This window comes from Antechinus flavipes, chromosome 2 (assembly GCF_016432865.1).
Source record: "Antechinus flavipes isolate AdamAnt ecotype Samford, QLD, Australia chromosome 2, AdamAnt_v2, whole genome shotgun sequence".
NCBI classification, from domain to species: domain Eukaryota; kingdom Metazoa; phylum Chordata; class Mammalia; order Dasyuromorphia; family Dasyuridae; genus Antechinus; species Antechinus flavipes.
Genome location: NC_067399.1, coordinates 636,013,120 through 636,031,750, shown reverse-complemented (window position 1 = coordinate 636,031,750; position 18,631 = coordinate 636,013,120). Strand labels below are relative to the sequence as shown.

Below are 18,631 nucleotides of genomic sequence, written 5' to 3'. Positions count from 1 at the left end.
ACAGGTCTTGTGATAGCAAATGCAGTACTTTCTCCTGTGCCAGGTAGAAAACGATGAGACCCGAGGAAGGGTCACGTGTGTTTGATTCTTTAAGAGAAGGTCATTGTTTAGTCTTGAGGGAGTAGTTTCAGCAGAGTAACCACAATTTGGGGGCTGTGGAATGTGGATAAGAAGACGAATGAAAGCAAGACTTTAGAATGCTGTTTTTAGAAGTTTAGCAGATAAAGTTGAAGCTGGAGAAGGTGACAAGGTCAAGGGAAAAATTTCTGAGATTAATATTTTCCTGACCTTATTTCCAAATTCTAGGGTTACAAACTCATTGAGACGCCCTTTGTATGCTGTCTCTTTTCAGTTCTATAATTAGCTGTTAAAATATTTTAGATCACTGTAGGGGATATTGGATCAAGTGCAATATCAGCCAAAATACTTGCTCTATTTTTCTAAGCTTTCTAACTAGCTTTGTTAGTCTTTTAGTAAGTAAAATAATATTTTCCATAGACTTAAAAATATTAAATCAAGGCTGAATCATATTAAAAATGAAAAATTGTTCCCTATAAATTATTACCATGGACCTACTTTGAGTATCATTCAGAGAAACAACTGGCTTTTCTTCCTCCTAGAAGGGTCAGGCACGTGGAAGGCGCAGGTAAAATGCTTGTCCAATTGAATTGGTAAAGTTATATGAACCGGGGCAGGCTTCAGATGGTGCAATAGGGATGGTGCTGGATCATAGAGGTCGAGTCCTGCCTTGGACACTAACTAGCTGTTTGACCCATGAGCCAAATCACTTAACCCCTTCCTACCTCAATGTCCTCATCTCTAAAATAGGAAACTTGACCTCTACATCTTTCTGAATGTTTCATTCTTTGTACAAGTATCCCTAATTGGCGGGTACGCAGTAGGCGCTTAATCACTGTTGCTCGATAGATGGAGAAGATGCAGGGAGTCGGGATGCTCTACATGGGGTCAGCGCACAACTCCTAAGTCTTCTGGCCAGCAGATCCACTTTCTGTTGTTCCTCCCCCCATTCCCTTTATACTTTTTTTTTAGAGCTCCGGGGTTAGAAGTCCCTATGGAAGAAAGCTGGTGCCCCACGCCGGCTCCACGTCTCCACCATTCCCGGGTTCTGCTGGAGCGAAATACGCGTGCAGGTACGGGATGAGGCCACGTGACCAGCAGACCGATGCCCAAAGGGGCGGCCATCTTTGAGGCGGGCACACACCTCAGGCCGTCCGTCCTGGGCTGAGAGAGGTTGAGGGGAAGAGAGCGAGCCCTTGCCAGCTTTCAAGATGGCCATCGCGCGTGCTAGCCACCGGCTCACCGCGGGCGGCAGCACGAGGTCGGCGCGGCTGCGAGCCCAGACTCGCCGGCTCCGAGTAGTTGCCCTAGTCCCTCTACCCGCTTCTCCTCCCTGACAACCGCGGGACCGCCCCCTGCGACCGCAGCCAATCAGCGCGCGGGGTCGGGTTCCTCGGGGGCTGCCCGGGCGGCGGGCGGACCGGCGCGAGCGTGTATGAGCGCCAGTCTGTGTGTGAGCGTGTGTGTGTACGCGTCAGTGGGCTAGGGACGAGAGCCCGGGGAGTGCCTGAGAACGCGGCAGCGCGGGCGGGAGCCGAACGAGCAGCGGACCGGCCGCGGCGAGGCGCTGTGGCGCTCGGGGCGGAGGGGCAGCCATGCAGCCTCTCAGGTAGGTCTCTAGGTAGTCGGGCAGCCCGCGGGGGGCGTCTCTCCGCCCGTCTGGCCTCGGGCAGCTGCCGGGGGGCCACCGGAGCCACGCGTCCACGTGTTTGGTTGCGGGGACTAACTTTGCGAGGGCTGGTCTGTCAGTCCGTGTTTTCGGGCGGACTCGGAGAAGTTGGTAGTGCGCGGCGGTCGCCCCTGCCCTTGGGCTGGGACCCGGTGCCCCTGGCGTGTCCCCTCGTCGCATCCCCTTCTTCGACGGGCAGCCGGTGGGAAAGCCAAAGAGCAGCCGGAAAGGAAGGAGCGGGCATGCTGGCGATGCCCCCGCGCTTGCGGACATCTGTTCCCTGCCACTGGCAGAAGTCAGAGATGGGTGGAGTTGCGGGGGATTTCGTTTTGCAGAGAAACTGAGGCAGAGAAGTCCTGCAGCTGACCCGAGGGCTGGAGCCGGGACTCGAACCCAGCTCTTCTTAGTCCCGCCGCTCTGCGCGTCCGGGAGCGGACGTCTGTCAATGCCTCTGGCTGACATGCAACCGGGATCGCCTGTCTTTCTCCCTTTCCCCACCGCAGCGTGGTTTTGACGCTGGTGAACTGGGCGTCCGTTTACATAATGGGGGGGAAGGCTGCGTTCGTCGGGTTCAGAACACGTTCCTCCGCTCTGGGCTCAGGTTCCCCTGCCTCCAGCTGGACTCGGGTCCCCTTACCTGCAGCAGTTGGTGGGTTTCCCTCCCACGGGCAGCCCCCGAAGCTGAGAACACAGCTGTTTGTGGGGGCGAGAGGAGAGCTGGGGACAAATAGAAGGACCTTAGGTCGGGGGTGATCTCTTGCCAGGAGCAATCAGCAGGACAAGGTTCTGTTTGTGGGAGGCTAGGGTTTAAAAGTTTCTTCTAGAGGGAATTCCTTTCACTTGGGGATCCATCCCTTTGGAAATAGATAAACGTGCCCGAGTGTGTTCGGACGTGGCGGAGGTGGAGGGGGTCACAGGACCTGTCCTTGTACAAACAAGTTGAAGGCCTTTTCTGTAGCACAACCTGGTAGAATGTGCCCTCCGTAGAGGCGGGCGCGTTTTCTAAAGGCCCCTGGAAAAGTTGGAAACCACTCTGTTGGACTTGGCTTAAACGTCTGCTATGTCCCAAGTACTGCCCTGTCACCCTGGGGCTACAAAGACCAAATTAAAGTCTGGGGCCCTCCAGGACACACCGCAAGCAGACTAGTAAACACACTGCTCGGAAGTGGTTTTTGGGAGGAGAGCACCAACAAGTGGGAAGATCAGGAATGGCTAAGGAGGAGGTGGTACCTGGGCGGAAAGGCCAAGCCCGACCAGTTTGGGGGACAGCCTTGATAAAGGATCCCATGCAAGCCACTTTGTTCGGGCTGGATTTCATGAAAGCGCATATTGTGACGTGCTTTAGATGTCAAAGGGAAGAGTGGTTTTGTTGTATTGGTGTTCTTTTTGAGGCATCTTGTGATTGATGGGGTAGGCACTCCGGGCTAATCGGTTAACCTATCTGAGCTTTTCTTCTTTTATAAAATGAGAGGATTGATCTAGGTGATGGCACAGGCCCTTCTCAGCAATAAAGCTATGATCCCGTGAATTTAATTTTTATCTTTGGAGCGGTAGGGAGCCACTGGAGCTTCTTGAGCAGGGAAGTGACATGGTCCATCAGTATTTCAGAACAATAATTTGCCTTCTGTGTGGAGGATGAATTGTTAAACTGAGGAAGAGGAAGAAGGAAGAACAATTAGGCTGCTGTGTAGGCATCAGGTGATGAGGAGGTGGCCATGTATTTGATGTGGTGGCAGAAGGGAAAGAGGAAAGTAGGAAACAAACCATGTAAGAGTTAGAGATATCCTGGAGACAACTGGCAAGACTTGAAGACCCGAGTGGAAGAGGGAGCAGGAAGTGGAGAGGTCACTCCATAGTAGTGAACAGGTCACTCCATAATAGTTAACTTGGGTACCTGGAAATAGGTCAGGTTGGAGGAAAGGTAGTTTTAGGGGGGACTTAGGGACATGTTGAGAAACAGTTTTAAAGGAGTTTACTTATTAAGAAAGTTTTGATATCTAAAAGTTTTTATTCTTCCAATTTTGGGTATTTCATTTTTTATGTAGTATTTTCTACAATAATCTGAATTTTAGCTTTGAAAGGCTTCATAGAAAGTCATGTGATCATAGATTTTAATCTGGATGGAACCCTTAAAGATCATCTTGTTCAATTCCCTCTTTTTACAAGTGAAGAACCTGAAACTAAGGCATAGAGGTGGGAGAGCTGAGATCTGAACTTGGGCCTCAACTCTAAGTTGAGTGCTATGTCTATATCTAGTCTGTGTCCAGTGCTACCATGTGATCTTCGTTTCCTGCCATATTGGAAAAATTCATCTTGTGAAGCCTCCAAAAATATTCAGATGACATTCTTTTCCATAAATGCCTTTAGAGCCCAGTTGCACAGCAGTTATACTGATGACTTTTAATTTTTCTTTCTGATATGGGGGCATGAACTCTCTCATTAAGCCAAGTATATGAAAAATGTAATTATAGGCTACATTTAAGTTTGGTTTATAAAATTTTATAAACCATAATAAATATAATAAATATGTATCCCTTCCCTTCTTCACCTCTTTTTCTAATGCTCGAGAACACTTGTTGCCTGTGAAGGAATAGTAAAAATGAAAAACTTCTTGACCATATTTTGCTCATGTTATTAAATGTCACATTTAATAATAAGGATTGTATATCAGAGCATTTTCTTACCTCTGAGAATATTTTTTTTCCAAAGCATTTTCTTTAAAAACAAAACAAAACCAAACCATGTAATCCACATATATGATGAATACCAACAGTATAATAGAAAAGATGGAGCACTATTTTTAAAGACCTTTTCTTCATTTTCCAGTATGAGGTAGCATTGTATCAGCAGAAGGGACTATCTGGTGGGATTGTAATCCATATTCTACGATTTTTAGTTTGGTTTTATAGGCAAATCTTTTAAACCACCTGAGCCTCAGTTTCCTTCTCTGTAAAATGGGAATAGTAATCCTCTTCACTACTTTATGGTAATTGTACAGCCCAATACAGATGTCATTCTGCTGACTTGATGTATCTATTTTCAAGAATTGTGGTTCAGTGAAAGATAACTAAACTTTCTGAAGAAAGGTGTATAAATAAAAATATTAGAATAATAGATGGAATTTTGGAGCTGGAAAATTATAGGTCATTTTTTTCATGTTACACATAGTTGTATATATTATTTCCTTCCCCATAGAATGCATTTTGTCTTTGAACTTTATACCATCTAGCACAGTACCTAGTATATAGGAGTTGTTTAATTCATGCTAATGGATTAACATATATAGTCCATTTCACATTCTTCCCCTCTCTTTCAGTTCTCTACAGTAAATGTTCACTAAACCTTTTTGATTGTACATTCTTGTCCATGAGATCAGTAAGATGCACAGTGAAAAGAATCCGGGACCTGGAGTCTGGAAGAGCTGAATTCAGATGTGGCCTCAAGATACTTACTAGGTCTGTGATCCTGGGCAGATCATCTTTAAAATGAGCTAGAGAAGGAAATGGCAAATCACCAAAGTGTCTTTGGGGTTGTAAAAAAAATCAGACAGTTGTAAATGACTAAATAACAGCAACAGAATCCTAGGCAATAAAATTTTTCTGAGCAGGCATTGCAATATGTATATATTTGCTTATTTACTGCATTAATCACTATATACAATATGAAATTTAGAAAAAAATAAATAAAATTTTAAAAAAGATGAGATAGCGATAAACTAATATTTGATCTTTGAGACATAAGGGAGCCTCTACAGTTTATTGAACGGGGAGGGGTGGGGGGAGGAGATGACATAGTTGTGAGGTTTAGGAAAATCTTTGTTGGCAACTCCATGGATTAGGGGAGGGAGAAACCTGAGACAAAGACTAATTAGCTTAATAATTGAGTTAGTGGATGATGAATGATTGAATTGGGGTGCCATGCTTGTAATTAGAAGGGAATAGATTGAGAGACATTGTGGAAATGACAAGGGTAGAATTTATCCACTGATAAGATGTGTGAAATGGGTGAGAAGGTGAGTGTCACACCAAGGTTAGGAGCCTAGGTATCTGATAGTGCCCTTGACTGGAATTGGTAATTTTTGAAGAGAAGTTAGTGGGATTGGGATCAGAAAATGTAATGAATTCTGCCCTACAGTTTGGATAACGAGCTGCCTCATCTTGTATGACTCTTCTCACAGGAAATGAGATACTTTCTATCTCCTGGCTGGCAGCAAAGGAACCGGCCAAGGAACCTTGAGGCCACAGTCACCTTGGCATCTGAGGGGAATAGGGTGGGGAAAGGATTTTCCAAAGGGCATGAAATGGAGAGTTGGCATAGCAGGGAAAGAGGGGTATGGTTGTACTGGAGACAAACCCAACAAAAGTGAATCTAAGAGCTCTTGGAGTCACGACTCGATTCCCTAATTTGGGGAATGCCACAATTATGGGGAATTGGGTTGATGCCTAGAGACAAGTACTAGCCTACATTTACCTTGCCTCATGTTCTTAATTAATTAAATGTGCCTTAATGTTCTTAATTAATACTGGACTTCTTTCCACTTACGAATTTCCAAATTATGATTTATGATTTAACATAGTTCATAGCATCATAGATTTACACTTTGAGAGGTTATCTATTTTAGCTCTCTTGTTTTACAAAATCAAATTAGTGAAGCACAGTCTAAGTGACTGGTTTAAGGACATCTGGATAGTAAATGGTAGATAGGAGATTGAAATCCTCTGACTAAATTCAGTATTCTTTCCAACATAGCAACACTTTATAAAGATTCTTTCATGTTTAAATTGGATTTAACTTAAAATTTTAAATATTTTAACTCTGAATGTGTGTATTTTACTTCATCTGATATTATTGGAGAAAAGTCTAAAATCACAGACATCATAATCCTCTTTCAAGAATGACTTTCATTCTTGTCTTTAATGTACACCATATCCTGTCAGTGTAGGAATCCTAGCAAACAAATGTTTACGGAATTTATGATGCTGTTATTATTGTTCAGCAGAGCAAAGTCATACAGTGAGAGAAACATCTGTGTACAAAAAGACTGAATATTTAGTTATTCTGATTCCCATCTTTTAGTCTAATATGGCTTTATGTTATTTAGGGCTGTAGAAATAAGGAAATAATTCCTTTGATCAGATGTGGCCTTGGTGTGCTCCACTTTGTTATGTGTTAGGGTAGGACCAAAAGGAATGTTTGAGCTGAGATATTCTGGATTCCAAATCCAAACACAAACCTTTGTGGGACTCATAAAAATAGAGCTAGAAAAATCCCTGTCCCTTGCCCTTTTTTTTTTTTTTTTTTTTTTTTTTAAAAACTAGTGACATAGTTTAGCTGTCAATCAGCATTAGGCTTTTCAGCCAGAGTATGAATTGGTTGTTAAACTGCTTTTTGCATTGATATTGATTAATAGGTCAACCCAATAAGTCAGTGGGGATGCTGGAATTTGAGAGGAAACAAATCTGTCCAACTCCCTTTTCCTTCTACTGATTCAACACCAGCATAGGGTACCTGGTAGATTTCTGAGGAAACAAAGTACAGACTGTTCCAAAAATGCTCCACAGAATACTGTTGAATCTTCTGACCACTAATTAGTGTTAGTCTTACCACTTTAGAAGGAACTGGGTGGGGATGGACTCCCAGCTGGGGCCCAGGCATCTCCAAAAGGGACAGTTCCCACAAATGCCCTGCTGTAATTAGGATTCTGTCTGGTATGGACTCTAACCTTCATGTTGATTCTACTTTATGTTCTCTGGAGGATGGAAGATGTGGTTAAGACTAGACTAGACTGTAGTTAATCAAAGTTCTTGGGTCTTGGCCACATCCACATGTTAGGCTGGGCCTGATTGGAAAGGCCTCTTTGGGCAAGATGGGTGTGGTACTATTGACTTCTTGGAGCTTTTAAGTTTTGACCAATCCATGATGATGAGAAATAAAGATCTTAAGAAAATCATAAAGTAAAACTGAATAATGAATGAATATCTACCATTTATCATTTTTAAATATTTGCAAAGTGCTTTATGTTGATTATCTCTTTAACTTTTCCTGGAATCCTGAGAAGTAGGATGTACGGATGTTATTACCTTTCTTTTTTCTGTAGAGAAAATTGAATTTTAAAGAGGCTAAAGTGAATTTGAACATGATTACACTGTAAGGTCTGAGGCATTGATTTCAGAGCCTGGCATTCTATACCCAACTTCCTCTCTAGCTAAAATGGTTGGGTGATTATTGTCCTTGTTTTCAAAAAAGACTAAAATGATATCACTATGTTAGAGTCAAGTAGTCTCCTTATAATAGGGAGACTTTTAACACTGGGCCTTTCAGACCGTGTTGGGACATTTCTTTGGTGGCTCAAAGAAGGGCTGACTTGCTTCTCCAAAGTCACACAGAAAAATATTTCTGAGCTGCCATGAAGTTCAAGAGCTAGCAATCTTTCATAGAATTATTGTGATATTATTTAGCTGTTAATGCTCATATTTAGAAACATGTCATTGCTGAGGAAGTCTCTTTTCTTATAGAACTCCAAATCTTGGGAATTATCTTAGATCCATGTGTGCTTTAATGCTACATTAAGTAAACTGTGCTTAAATCCTTTAGAATTTCATGCTTATCACATAATTGGTATACTGATGAAAACTGTCAACAGAAATATATAAAACATTGATCCGTCAAGCTTTAAATCCAGATTTAATAAATTATAGCCTTTTTTTTTTTTTTAACACTAGCAAGAGGTTCATAAACAGGGTATCCCAAAAGTAAGCTTTAATAGTTCAGAACTGCACTAAGATTTTGGGGACACTGTGAGATTCTCTTCAAAACTTGGCAATGTCGAAATATTTATTAATGAATGAATGAATAACTTTTATTTAGTTCTTTCTATGTACTAAGCTTTGTGCTAATCATTGGGGCTACCAAAAAAAAAATCAAGTTATTTCCTATTTTGAAGGAGAATTTGAAGAACAGGAAAGATTTTATATATATATAAGGGACTGAAGGGCAGAGAAAATTGTTTTGTTTTGGGAAGTCAAGAGATGGGCTAGTGAACCTAGGGGAATTAATTGACGTGTCCTTAAGTGCCTACTATTTGTTGAATACTGTGTTGGATGCCTGCCAAAAATTAAAGTTGTTTCTGCTTTAGTGGTTCCTCACAAGATAATTTTGACTTTTATATTTTCCAAGTTACACTGTTGTCCTAGAATTTGACCTCTATTTGGATTTCTGATAACTTGTGTTCAGGTTGTTTTATTGTATCAAATATAGCTTGAAATCAGTAAGCTTTTGACTTAGTTCTAGTTATATACACCATTCACCTTTGTTTATGCAACAAATCTTTTATATTAAAAGTTGAGTTTTTTAAATAAGTGCTTCAAGAGAGATTGCTACTTAAAGAAATGCTATAATGAATTTTTTAATAAGTTGCCAGATTATATTTTTGTATGAATTTGGATGTCCACGAGTAAAAAGTTCTATATTTTGCTGAAAATAAATATTTTGGGTATCTATAAATTTTGGTTACATCTTATTTTCTTTTGACTAAGTGAACATTTTAATTGACTTAGTATTTTTAATGACTTATAAGGACCATTAATTTTTGATTAAGGAGGTTGATTAGGGACTCTTTTTATTTTTAGATTTCTTCTATTTCTAGTTGTTACAAATGGTTATGTTACTAGTTAATACTTTGTAAATCCAAGATAAATTCTAATTTCATCAAGGAAATTGTAAACGTGTTCTCATGTATCTCATAGCATCTTTTAAAAAACCAGAAATCAATCTTCTGTGATTTGGAGGAGGGACATTACATTTGGAATTGAGTTCTTGGGGACCTTAAATGTGAGTTCCAAAGATCTGCCACTTAGTTATGGCTTTTGTAATTTGGGTCAGTCCTTAATGTCATTAGTTATTTATAAAATGTGTGGGTTGATAGTAGATGATCTTTATATTCCTTTCCAAAATCCTATGTTCTTTCCAAAGCTAGGACATAAAAGTTCAGGTTACTTTGTTACACAATTGTGATGGAGACAAAGGTTACAATCTAGTTAATTTTTAGTTATTTTGAAGTTAAAAATCTTCATTTTCATTGCAGCTGGTTTTTGTTTTTTCAAGTCCTTTCTGCAGAAGTCTTTTATTGATCATCCCTCCCCTGCTCAGGCCTTTATTTGAATTGCTTATATGCAGTTTTTTGCATGTTTTCTCTATTAGTATCTGAGCTTTTTGACAGCAAAGACTATGTTTTTGGCTTTCTTCGATGTTTAGTGTAGTGTCTGGTGCCTAGAAAGTGCTCAATAAATAAATGGTTATTGAGTGACTTGTCTCCTTTCTATATGGAAAAAGTAGTAGGTTATAGAAATTTAATATTTATTAACACAGTACTCAAGAATTTTTACAAATTTGTAAAATTTTCATTTTTATTCATCATCTTGTTGGTAAGCTTTGTATTCATATAGCTCTCAGTTATTTGTCATTGGGATTATACAAAGAATTCTCATTTTTAAATCCTTTTGCCTTTTCTCCTTGGTCACTCCTGCCCCACTTTTCTTGATTTATATTCTGTCTGGTATTTCTTCAGGGGCTCTAAACCAATTTTAAGACTTTTGGATAGCAAAGTTTTTAAAATCATTGACTTTATAGCCTTAAACTTGGGTTAAAGCAGTTTTCACTATTGTAGAGAACTGGCTTGGACACTTAGGAGACTGTACTGGTTTCCTTGTGAATGAACAGTGCAATGTGGTAGGCCCAGAAACTACTTGCTTCTGGCTGATTTTGCAAAAACCTGGAAAGACTGACATGAACTGATGCTAAGCAAAGTGAGCAGAACCAAGAGAGCATTGTCTACAGTAACAGGACTATGTGTGGTGATCGACTCTAAGGGACATGGGTGAGGTGATTTAGGATGGTCTGCATCTACAGAGAGAATTTTGGAGACTGAATGTGGATAAAAGTGAATGGATTAGATGAAGTTTTTTCAGGGCAAGACTAAGTCATATGATCTTATTTTCAGGTCTTGGACTCTGGACTCTAAAGGTCATACCCACAGGAAATGATGTGACCCACAGGAAGCAGACAACATTGGTCAAGGATGGTTATCTCCTTTTAGTCTATCCGATGAAAAGGCTCTGGTCTTTTGTTTTTAAATCTTGGACAAGCAGAAAGTTGGGCAGGTTCTAGGAGCACATGGTGGGAGTTGGGATGGCTCCCAGGTATGTGTCTGGGCCTCTCCCTGCAGGGACTAAATAAATGCCTTCTCTTTGTACCTGAAGATGCCTCTGATTAGTTAATTTGGGAAAGGGGGTCTAGCACCTGTGCCCCACACAAAAGTATAGTATTTTCACCTTTGTTGTTGTTACTTGTTTGCTTGTTTTTTTTTTTTTCCCCTCATTTTTTTTCCCCTTGTGATCTGATTTTTCTTGGATAGTTTGATCTGGAAATATGTTTAGAATTGCTTGTTGTCTTGGGAGGGTATTGAGGGGAAAGGAAGAAAAATTTGGATACAAGGTTTTGCAAAGGTGAATGTTGAAAACTATCTTTGCATGTATTTGGAAAAATACTATTTTTTTAAAAAAAGAAACAAACAAAATACTTCTTTTTTTGAGTTTCAGTAAAAGAGATATGTTTATAGGGGTAAAAAAGCTAGAGATGATCACTCTGATCACTAGAGATGATCATCTGGTCAAATCACATCTGGCATATTATATTCAGTTCTAGATGTCCCAGTTTAGGACAGATATTGACCTTCTGGGAATATCCAGTAGAGGACTACTTGGAGTATGGAGGGGGCTTTCAATTTATGCCAGATAAAGGCTTGGTAAAAATCTGGAGAAGAAAAGACTCAGAGTTGTGTGGAAAGGTGAAGAATTTACAGATTAAGCACATATTGATCAGAGACTGTTAACTGAAGTAGATCAGGCCTCTAGGCCCCAGTTGTGATTTTAGATGAGACCTGGACTGCATTCCATTGTCCAAAGAAGGAATTAAGTGGCGGAAGCTGTATATCACCTTTTTCACTGCATTCCAACTGACCAAATAGGGAGATAAAGGTTTATGTAACCAATCACAGCCTGTAAAGGGTGGTATTTGGGGGGTTCTTTGTCTGAAATGTATAAAAGTTGTAAGCATCTTCAAGTGAATGACTCTCCTCCTGTGGATATCTTTGCTGTCCTTTCGGGCCCACAAGCCAGGACGGTCCGCTTCTCGAGATTCTAATAAATTCTTTCTGTACATCATTTGGAGTGACTCCTGAGTAGTCAGTTTGGGTAGGTACAATTGCCCCAAACAAAGTGGACTATCTTTCAGCATTTGAAGAACTTTTATGTTGGAGTGTGATGACATTTGTGTTGTGTGGCTCTGTAGGAGCAGTGAATAGAAGTTGGAAAGGGGCAAATTTAGGCTAGATTTCAAAAAAGGCTATCCCATACCCAGAGCTCTTCAGAAATGGACTGTGGGAAAGGGATAACATCCTCTTCTTCAAGTAAAGGTTGGATAATCATTTATAAATATGTAGTTAGTTGTAGGAATTCTTTTTTGGGTAGCTTGAAACAGATGGCTACTAATCTCTCTTTCCAAGTCAAGTCATGTGATTCAATGATGTAATATGGCTATATCTCAGGGATTTTTCACCTTGTCTGTCAGTTACCCTTTTTGCAATCTTATGAAGCTTATGGATCCCTTTTCAGGATCATATTTTTTAAAGGCATAAAATACAATAAGATGATAAAGGAAACCAAAGGTGTTAATGAAAATAAATATGTTAATTTTTTCCCATCTGTGTTGAGGAGAAAGATACTTCCAACAAGATTAGGGCCCCTCAGGTCAATGTCTTGGATTTGGAGAAAGAAAGAATCTTATCATTTACACTCATGGAATCCCTGAAATCTATCCACAATCCCCTGGTATATTACAAAGTTCAGTATAAATATAAATGACTGATATATCCATGCTATTTTCCTGTTTGTAATTGTGGATAATTGGGAGATAATGTTTTTATGATAAATGTTTTCTGTTAGAAGCCATAATTCTTTTTAACTTAGGAAAATCCTCAAATATGACAGACTGTCTCATGACCAACAATTGCTGTACTATATGTTACCTTTCATGAATTTAGGTACATAAACCATTCAAGGTCTTTGCATTAGTCTTCATGCAGTAGTGATGAATTTTTGCTGCAGTCAATGTCCCCTATGAACTGTGGCTCTGTAACAGTAAATAAAGATAATGGATGCATGGGGGAAACTTGTTAGAACAATTGACATTTTTTAGATCCAGGGCAATGAATAGATTTTTGGAAGAATCTTTTTATTTGCTAGTGATCTTTTTCAGAATGTCTCATTTTAAACAATAGTTTTAAATCTTAGATCATCATGAATTTGAGAAGTGTTATAGTTACACTATACTTGTTGCCTAAATTTTATCTTTGTGTTCGTGTGCACAAGTATCCAAGAGTAGTCATCAGTGTTCATTTCTTAACAGATTGACTCTCCTATAGTTATTAGCATGAGTAAATTATTTTATTTGCATTAGCAATAACATTTTACCATTTATAATTTATCTCCCTCCCTCCAACTTGGAATGTATTTCCGGCAATTTGTACAAATGGAAATTTGTTTCCCAGAAAAATTAGCTCTGGGCCACAAGCATAGGTCTTATAAAAGCTGCTAACGAGTATTTAGTAAGGTCCCCAGAGGTTTTTTTGCTTTCATTCTCTTGGGCTGGGGAGCTTTAAATGGCAGCATGGAGTGCTTTGAGGGAGAGGCTGTTGTGCAAAAATTATCTGCTTTGTTTCATGTTTCTAACCCTTTTCTAAAAAATGATGATATCATTATATAATGTACCAAGAATATTAAATAACTTCTCACCCCGCAGAAATTTCCACACTGAAATCCTGAGATAGAGATGAATGATTACTGCCAGTTGAGGGGCCTAACCGTGCTTATTTTAAAAATTGTTTCTTTGTTTAACCTTTCTAACTTTCAGCTTTTGATCTTTCTTCTGCCTTCTTGGACCAAATAGTACCCCAGTCCAATCTCTCTTCTTTAGAATCTAGCTCTAAGCTCCCAGTGCAGCATTTAATCTCTTTTCCGAATTCCTGGGTCCAGTCAAGGTGTTCTGTTTACTGTTTTTCACACACAGGACATTCTCTAGAATCTTTATTATCATCTAGTGTATTTATTTTACCATTTCTTTGTGTCAAAGGCAGATTTGATAAGAATACCAGCAACCACTGTGATGAGGTCTAGATTTGGGATACCTAAATGAAATTAGGGTTTAGTTGAGATCTAGTGGCAGGTTTGGGGTACAGTGAGTCAAACAGAGCTCCCCTGCAACCCCTTTGGATTTGGCAGTAAATGAGGTCTAGTAGCTAGTAGTCCCCAATAAAGGCCAGAAAGCTAGATTGATAAAAGAGGTTTATTATGGGGTTTAGAAGTAAGGAAATAGGTGAAGGTAGAAATAAGAAAGGCACCTGACAGAGGGTCCTGACATGGTTAGCATTTTTGGGACCTCTGTAAAGAGGGGGTTCCAGCGTGTCCCTTTTAGCCTGGGGGGCTTTTGGGTGTAGCCCCAAAGTTGGCTCAGATCCGGATGGGGGCTGGGACAGGTCTGGATCTTCTATTGGAATACAAAGGGACCAAGATTTGTGAGTCAAAGGGTAATTACATTAACTGGGGGGGTTGGGAATCACAAAGAAAGGAATCTTTCCTTCATCAACTGCATCCAACTAATTGATAAAAATACAAAGCATCACTAAGGCATGCAAAGATCCCTAATGCACTCCACGTGAGATCTTCCAAGTTGATATTGAACCCAAAACTTCATTGTTTTATTGTTAATTTTCTAATTTGTTTTCAAAAAAATTATTATTTTATTTTCCTCCAGTTACATGTAAAACCAATTTTTAACATTGTTTTTAAAATTTTGAGTTCCAAATTCTCTCACTTTGTTTCTTTTTCTCCTTCACCCCAATATTGAGAAGGCAAGCAATCCAATCTATATTATACGTGTGAACAACATTTATGTATGAGTCATCTTGTGAAAGAAAACAAAGACACCCTCCCCCTCCAACAAAAAAAAGAATATTTTACTTTGCATTCAAACACCATCAGTTCTTTTTCTGGGGATGCATAGTATTTTTTTTTTTTTTAATTATAAGTCTTTTAGAATTGTTTTGGATAATTGTATTGCTGAGAATAGCTAAGTCATTCACAACTGATCGTTTTACAATATGGAATCGTCTAATTTGTGCTTGTGCTTCCTTTTCAGGGAAAATATTCTTTTTGGGATGGGAAATCCTCTTCTTGACATTTCTGCAGTTGTGGACAAAAATTTCCTTGATAAGTAAGTAACAAAACCTTTGTACGTGATGTGAAAAATGGACTAGAGGAAAAATGTGATCAAAATTTAGAACAGAATTTTTGAGGTTCAGAAGGGATGGGACCCCAAAAGATTGGGGGTCACAGACCTGTGTTACATCTCAACAGAATTTTCTGGCTTGAACCGGCAAAGTTTATTGTTACAAAAGAATTTAACCCAGAAACTGGAACAAGAAGATAAATTTATCAGAAAAAGAGATATCTGTTGCTTCTTGTCACTGATATGCTAATTTTATGGCTTAGAGGTAGAATTGAGGAGTGGTCTTAGAGATGGGGGGGTTGAAGAATGGTTTGATATGTACCTCATTTTTATTCCAGAAACTTTGTTATCACTGACCTACAGATTGTTATCTGACTGCCAGCATTGTTTGTGGAACTACTGCATTCCCAAAGCCAGGTGGCCTTAGGCTGCCATGGTTCACTTAGAAGCTGTACCCTATCAGAATGTTTTGATTCAAACAATCAAGAACCCCTACAGATTATGAGGACTAGCTTTAAGGACCCTGATGCCCTAGTGACTCAGTAGGTAGAGTTGATTCTTGATGATGGAAGGGCTTTCTACAATTTCATTTACAGTTTTGTTCTAAATGAAAAAATTTCCTTAATGTATTATTTTCCATAAACTTGTCACTACCATTGACCTATGATATTAGTAGTTATAAATGATCTCAAATTGGAATGCAGGTCAGATCCTTGTTTGTTTTATATTGACTAATTTTGATTGGCTAAGTATTGTTTCATTTCCTTTGCTTCAATAAATACATATATCCAGTGTAATTCTTTGTGTTTTTACTTCACATTTTTGGAAATTAATGCAAAACAAACCACAACTGACTTGGATTTCATTTGTTGAGCAACAACTAACTTTTTTCTTCCTTTCTTCCCTCCTTCCTTCCTTCCTTCCTTTTGATGAGGTCTTCAATGTTAGGTGTGATTAGCAGAGGAATTGATAAAAATTAATCCCTTAGGCAAGCAGGAAGAAGGCTCTGGTAATGTAGATCAGTTTAGTTCCTTGGTCCCATCTCTAATGGTAATCTATTCAGAAATTCAAGTTATGTCTAGACCCTGATATTAAATTTTCCCTATAAAACAATTTATGGCCCATGGCTTTGTTGCTGCCTTCCTTTGGGTTAACCTGCCAGGATATTCTGCCTTATCTTTCTCCTTAACATCTTCCCCCTCCCCCATGCCATGTGGTATGCTTCCTAACCCCACTTCTTATAGCTAAGTAGCTCTTTTAGGGTGCTGAGTCCCTTTCAGGATTTAGCCTGTCAGCTAAGGACATGCCCCAACCTCATGGTGTGCTCCCTTTCTCCTGGGTAATTTTGAGTTACATAAGGAACTTGTCTTTCATATGCTCTTCCACTCTATTTCATATTTACCATTCCTAATGCATCTATTATATTGCATCATTTTGTCTGTAACTCCTTCCCCTAATAATATCTACCTTCTGCCAAAGAGGATGGCCATTGTAAATTCTTCACATGACGGAACCCCAACTTTTGGTGTCTGCCATCATTTGGTGACAAGCCCCACATCATAGATCACATCACTGTCTTCCTACCTTCCTGCCTGCCTCCCTTTAGAATAGAAGCTAACTGCATAAATCTTAATGCTAAGAATAAATTTATATCAATTTAGACTTATATCATCTTTGTATATCCATTTACATGATATTTTTATAATTACATTTTTTTTAAGGTCATTTGGATAGTGTTTTGATGGTGGCCTGGCATCTCTGTATTGGCATAGTTGAGAGTTCCAAGCAGCTTCTTTGTCTTAGGCGCAGTAAATCCCAAAAGACTAGTTGAGGGTTTTTAATTCTAAGCTGCCAAAAAGTAGAGAATGGGTGGCACCAATGGTGTGATGTGGACAAAAACTTGGCCATCAGAATAATGGGAGCAGGATAAAAGAAACTGATTAAAGATGGAAGGCTTTAACCCTTCAGGATATGGAATTAAAAAAAAAAAAGCTTTGGGGACTTTAGCTATAAAAAAAGAGACCTTTTTCTTAATTTTTAAATTCTCTTTATAGTTGATTTTAAAATACAGCCCGGTCCTGATTTTTGTGGAAAATGAATTCCATGAAATGATTGATTAGAATTTGCACTGCATGTTTATACTAGGTGAGAGAAATAAGTGACTATATTTTGTATAATTATAACTCCAAATAGTATAAATTCAAATACATCCTACTACTTAGAAAATTCTTTTTTTTTTTTTTTTTTTGTACTAGTTGGGGTCTGGCTGTACATTTAAACATTTTATGAGTTGAACTGGTTTAACTGGCTTTTCAGATTGCTTAAGGAATGTATAACAGGATAGTGTAGAATCATGCATGCTTGATTTAGAAACTTTAGGTTTGAATCCCATCTCATTCTTCATACTAGCTACGTAACTGGGAACACCATTTTATGTCTTTGACCCTGTTTCCTCATCTGCAAAATAGAAATAATACTTGCACTTTACCTCAAATGAGATAATTTCCTTAAAATCTTTTGTAAAATTTCATGTGACAATGGGCAAAATGAGTATATCTTAAAAACATGCAGAACATTTGTATGGTAACAAGAAAGACAAAATAAAGACTGAATTCTTGCTGGGCAGGGAGCAGGCGGGAGAGGAGTGTTGTAGGAGAAATAAATGAACTTACACTAGAAGCCTCCTGATTTCTGATCCCAGACTCTAAGCTTTCTCATTCCTTTACCAAGTAACTTGTTGACATGCATTTACTTGTTAATATATTGTGGCCCCTAATTAGGTTAAATCTAGGGCTTTAAACATACTTAAATTACTTGCTTTTCACTCTGCTCTCTTAAAGTTACTTTTTTAAGTATTCAACATTTAAAAACCACCACATGACATTAATAAACATTAATGAGAAGAAAAAATCAATTTGGACAAAGTGTACCTTTCTGTTTAATTGCTGAAAGTTGATGGTAAACTCCTTGTGAACAGGCGTAATTTTGTATTTTTCTTTTTTGATCAATAATATGTAGTGTAGTACTAAGCATATATTGAGTCCTCCATAAATAATTGTTGGTTGGTACAAATAAAATATTGAAAAAAAATTTTTAGCAAAATATATAGTGAAGGTTAGTGAAGGTTTTCAAGATTTAAGGGTAATTGGGAGCCAATTGGTCTGGTTTATTTTCTTTTAAAATTGTGTTTTCTATCAAATTTTCAGAGCTATCTCTAAAATTTAGGTTATACTGGCAGCAGGATAGGAACAATTACTTATTGATTATTTTGATTATATCTGCACAGATCTAATCAAGAAGAAAAAAATTTCAAATTCTTATTATATATCATATTAAATCTAATAGCACCCAGAAGTTCAGAAATACGTGTGTTTTTCCTCCTTTCCCATCCCCTTCAGTTATGTTGCTTGTCTTTTCATCCAAGTGAGAGAGGAGCTAGGCAGTTTTTGGCAATTATTTATGCTTCTAAAACTGTCAGGAACTTAGCTTAGTTTCTAGTGGACATAAATAAATCAGCCAGTTGCTTTATTCAAATTTGAGAAA

At 38.8% G+C, this 18,631-nt stretch overlaps 1 protein-coding gene across 4 annotated transcripts in view; it reads left to right on the top strand.

The window, feature by feature from the left end:
* Positions 1 to 18,631, top strand: part of ADK (adenosine kinase) — a 692,586-nt gene that overhangs the window by 67,074 nt on the left and 606,881 nt on the right. For 3 of the 4 annotated variants that reach the window (XM_051982068.1, XM_051982067.1, XM_051982064.1), the window contains exon 2: positions 14,999 to 15,073. In XM_051982068.1, the coding sequence (XP_051838028.1) occupies positions 14,999 to 15,073 (75 nt within the window). Of the gene's footprint in view, positions 1 to 1,487; positions 1,688 to 14,998; positions 15,074 to 18,631 lie in introns of those variants that run through there. The other variant, XM_051982066.1, reaches the window with a different exon arrangement.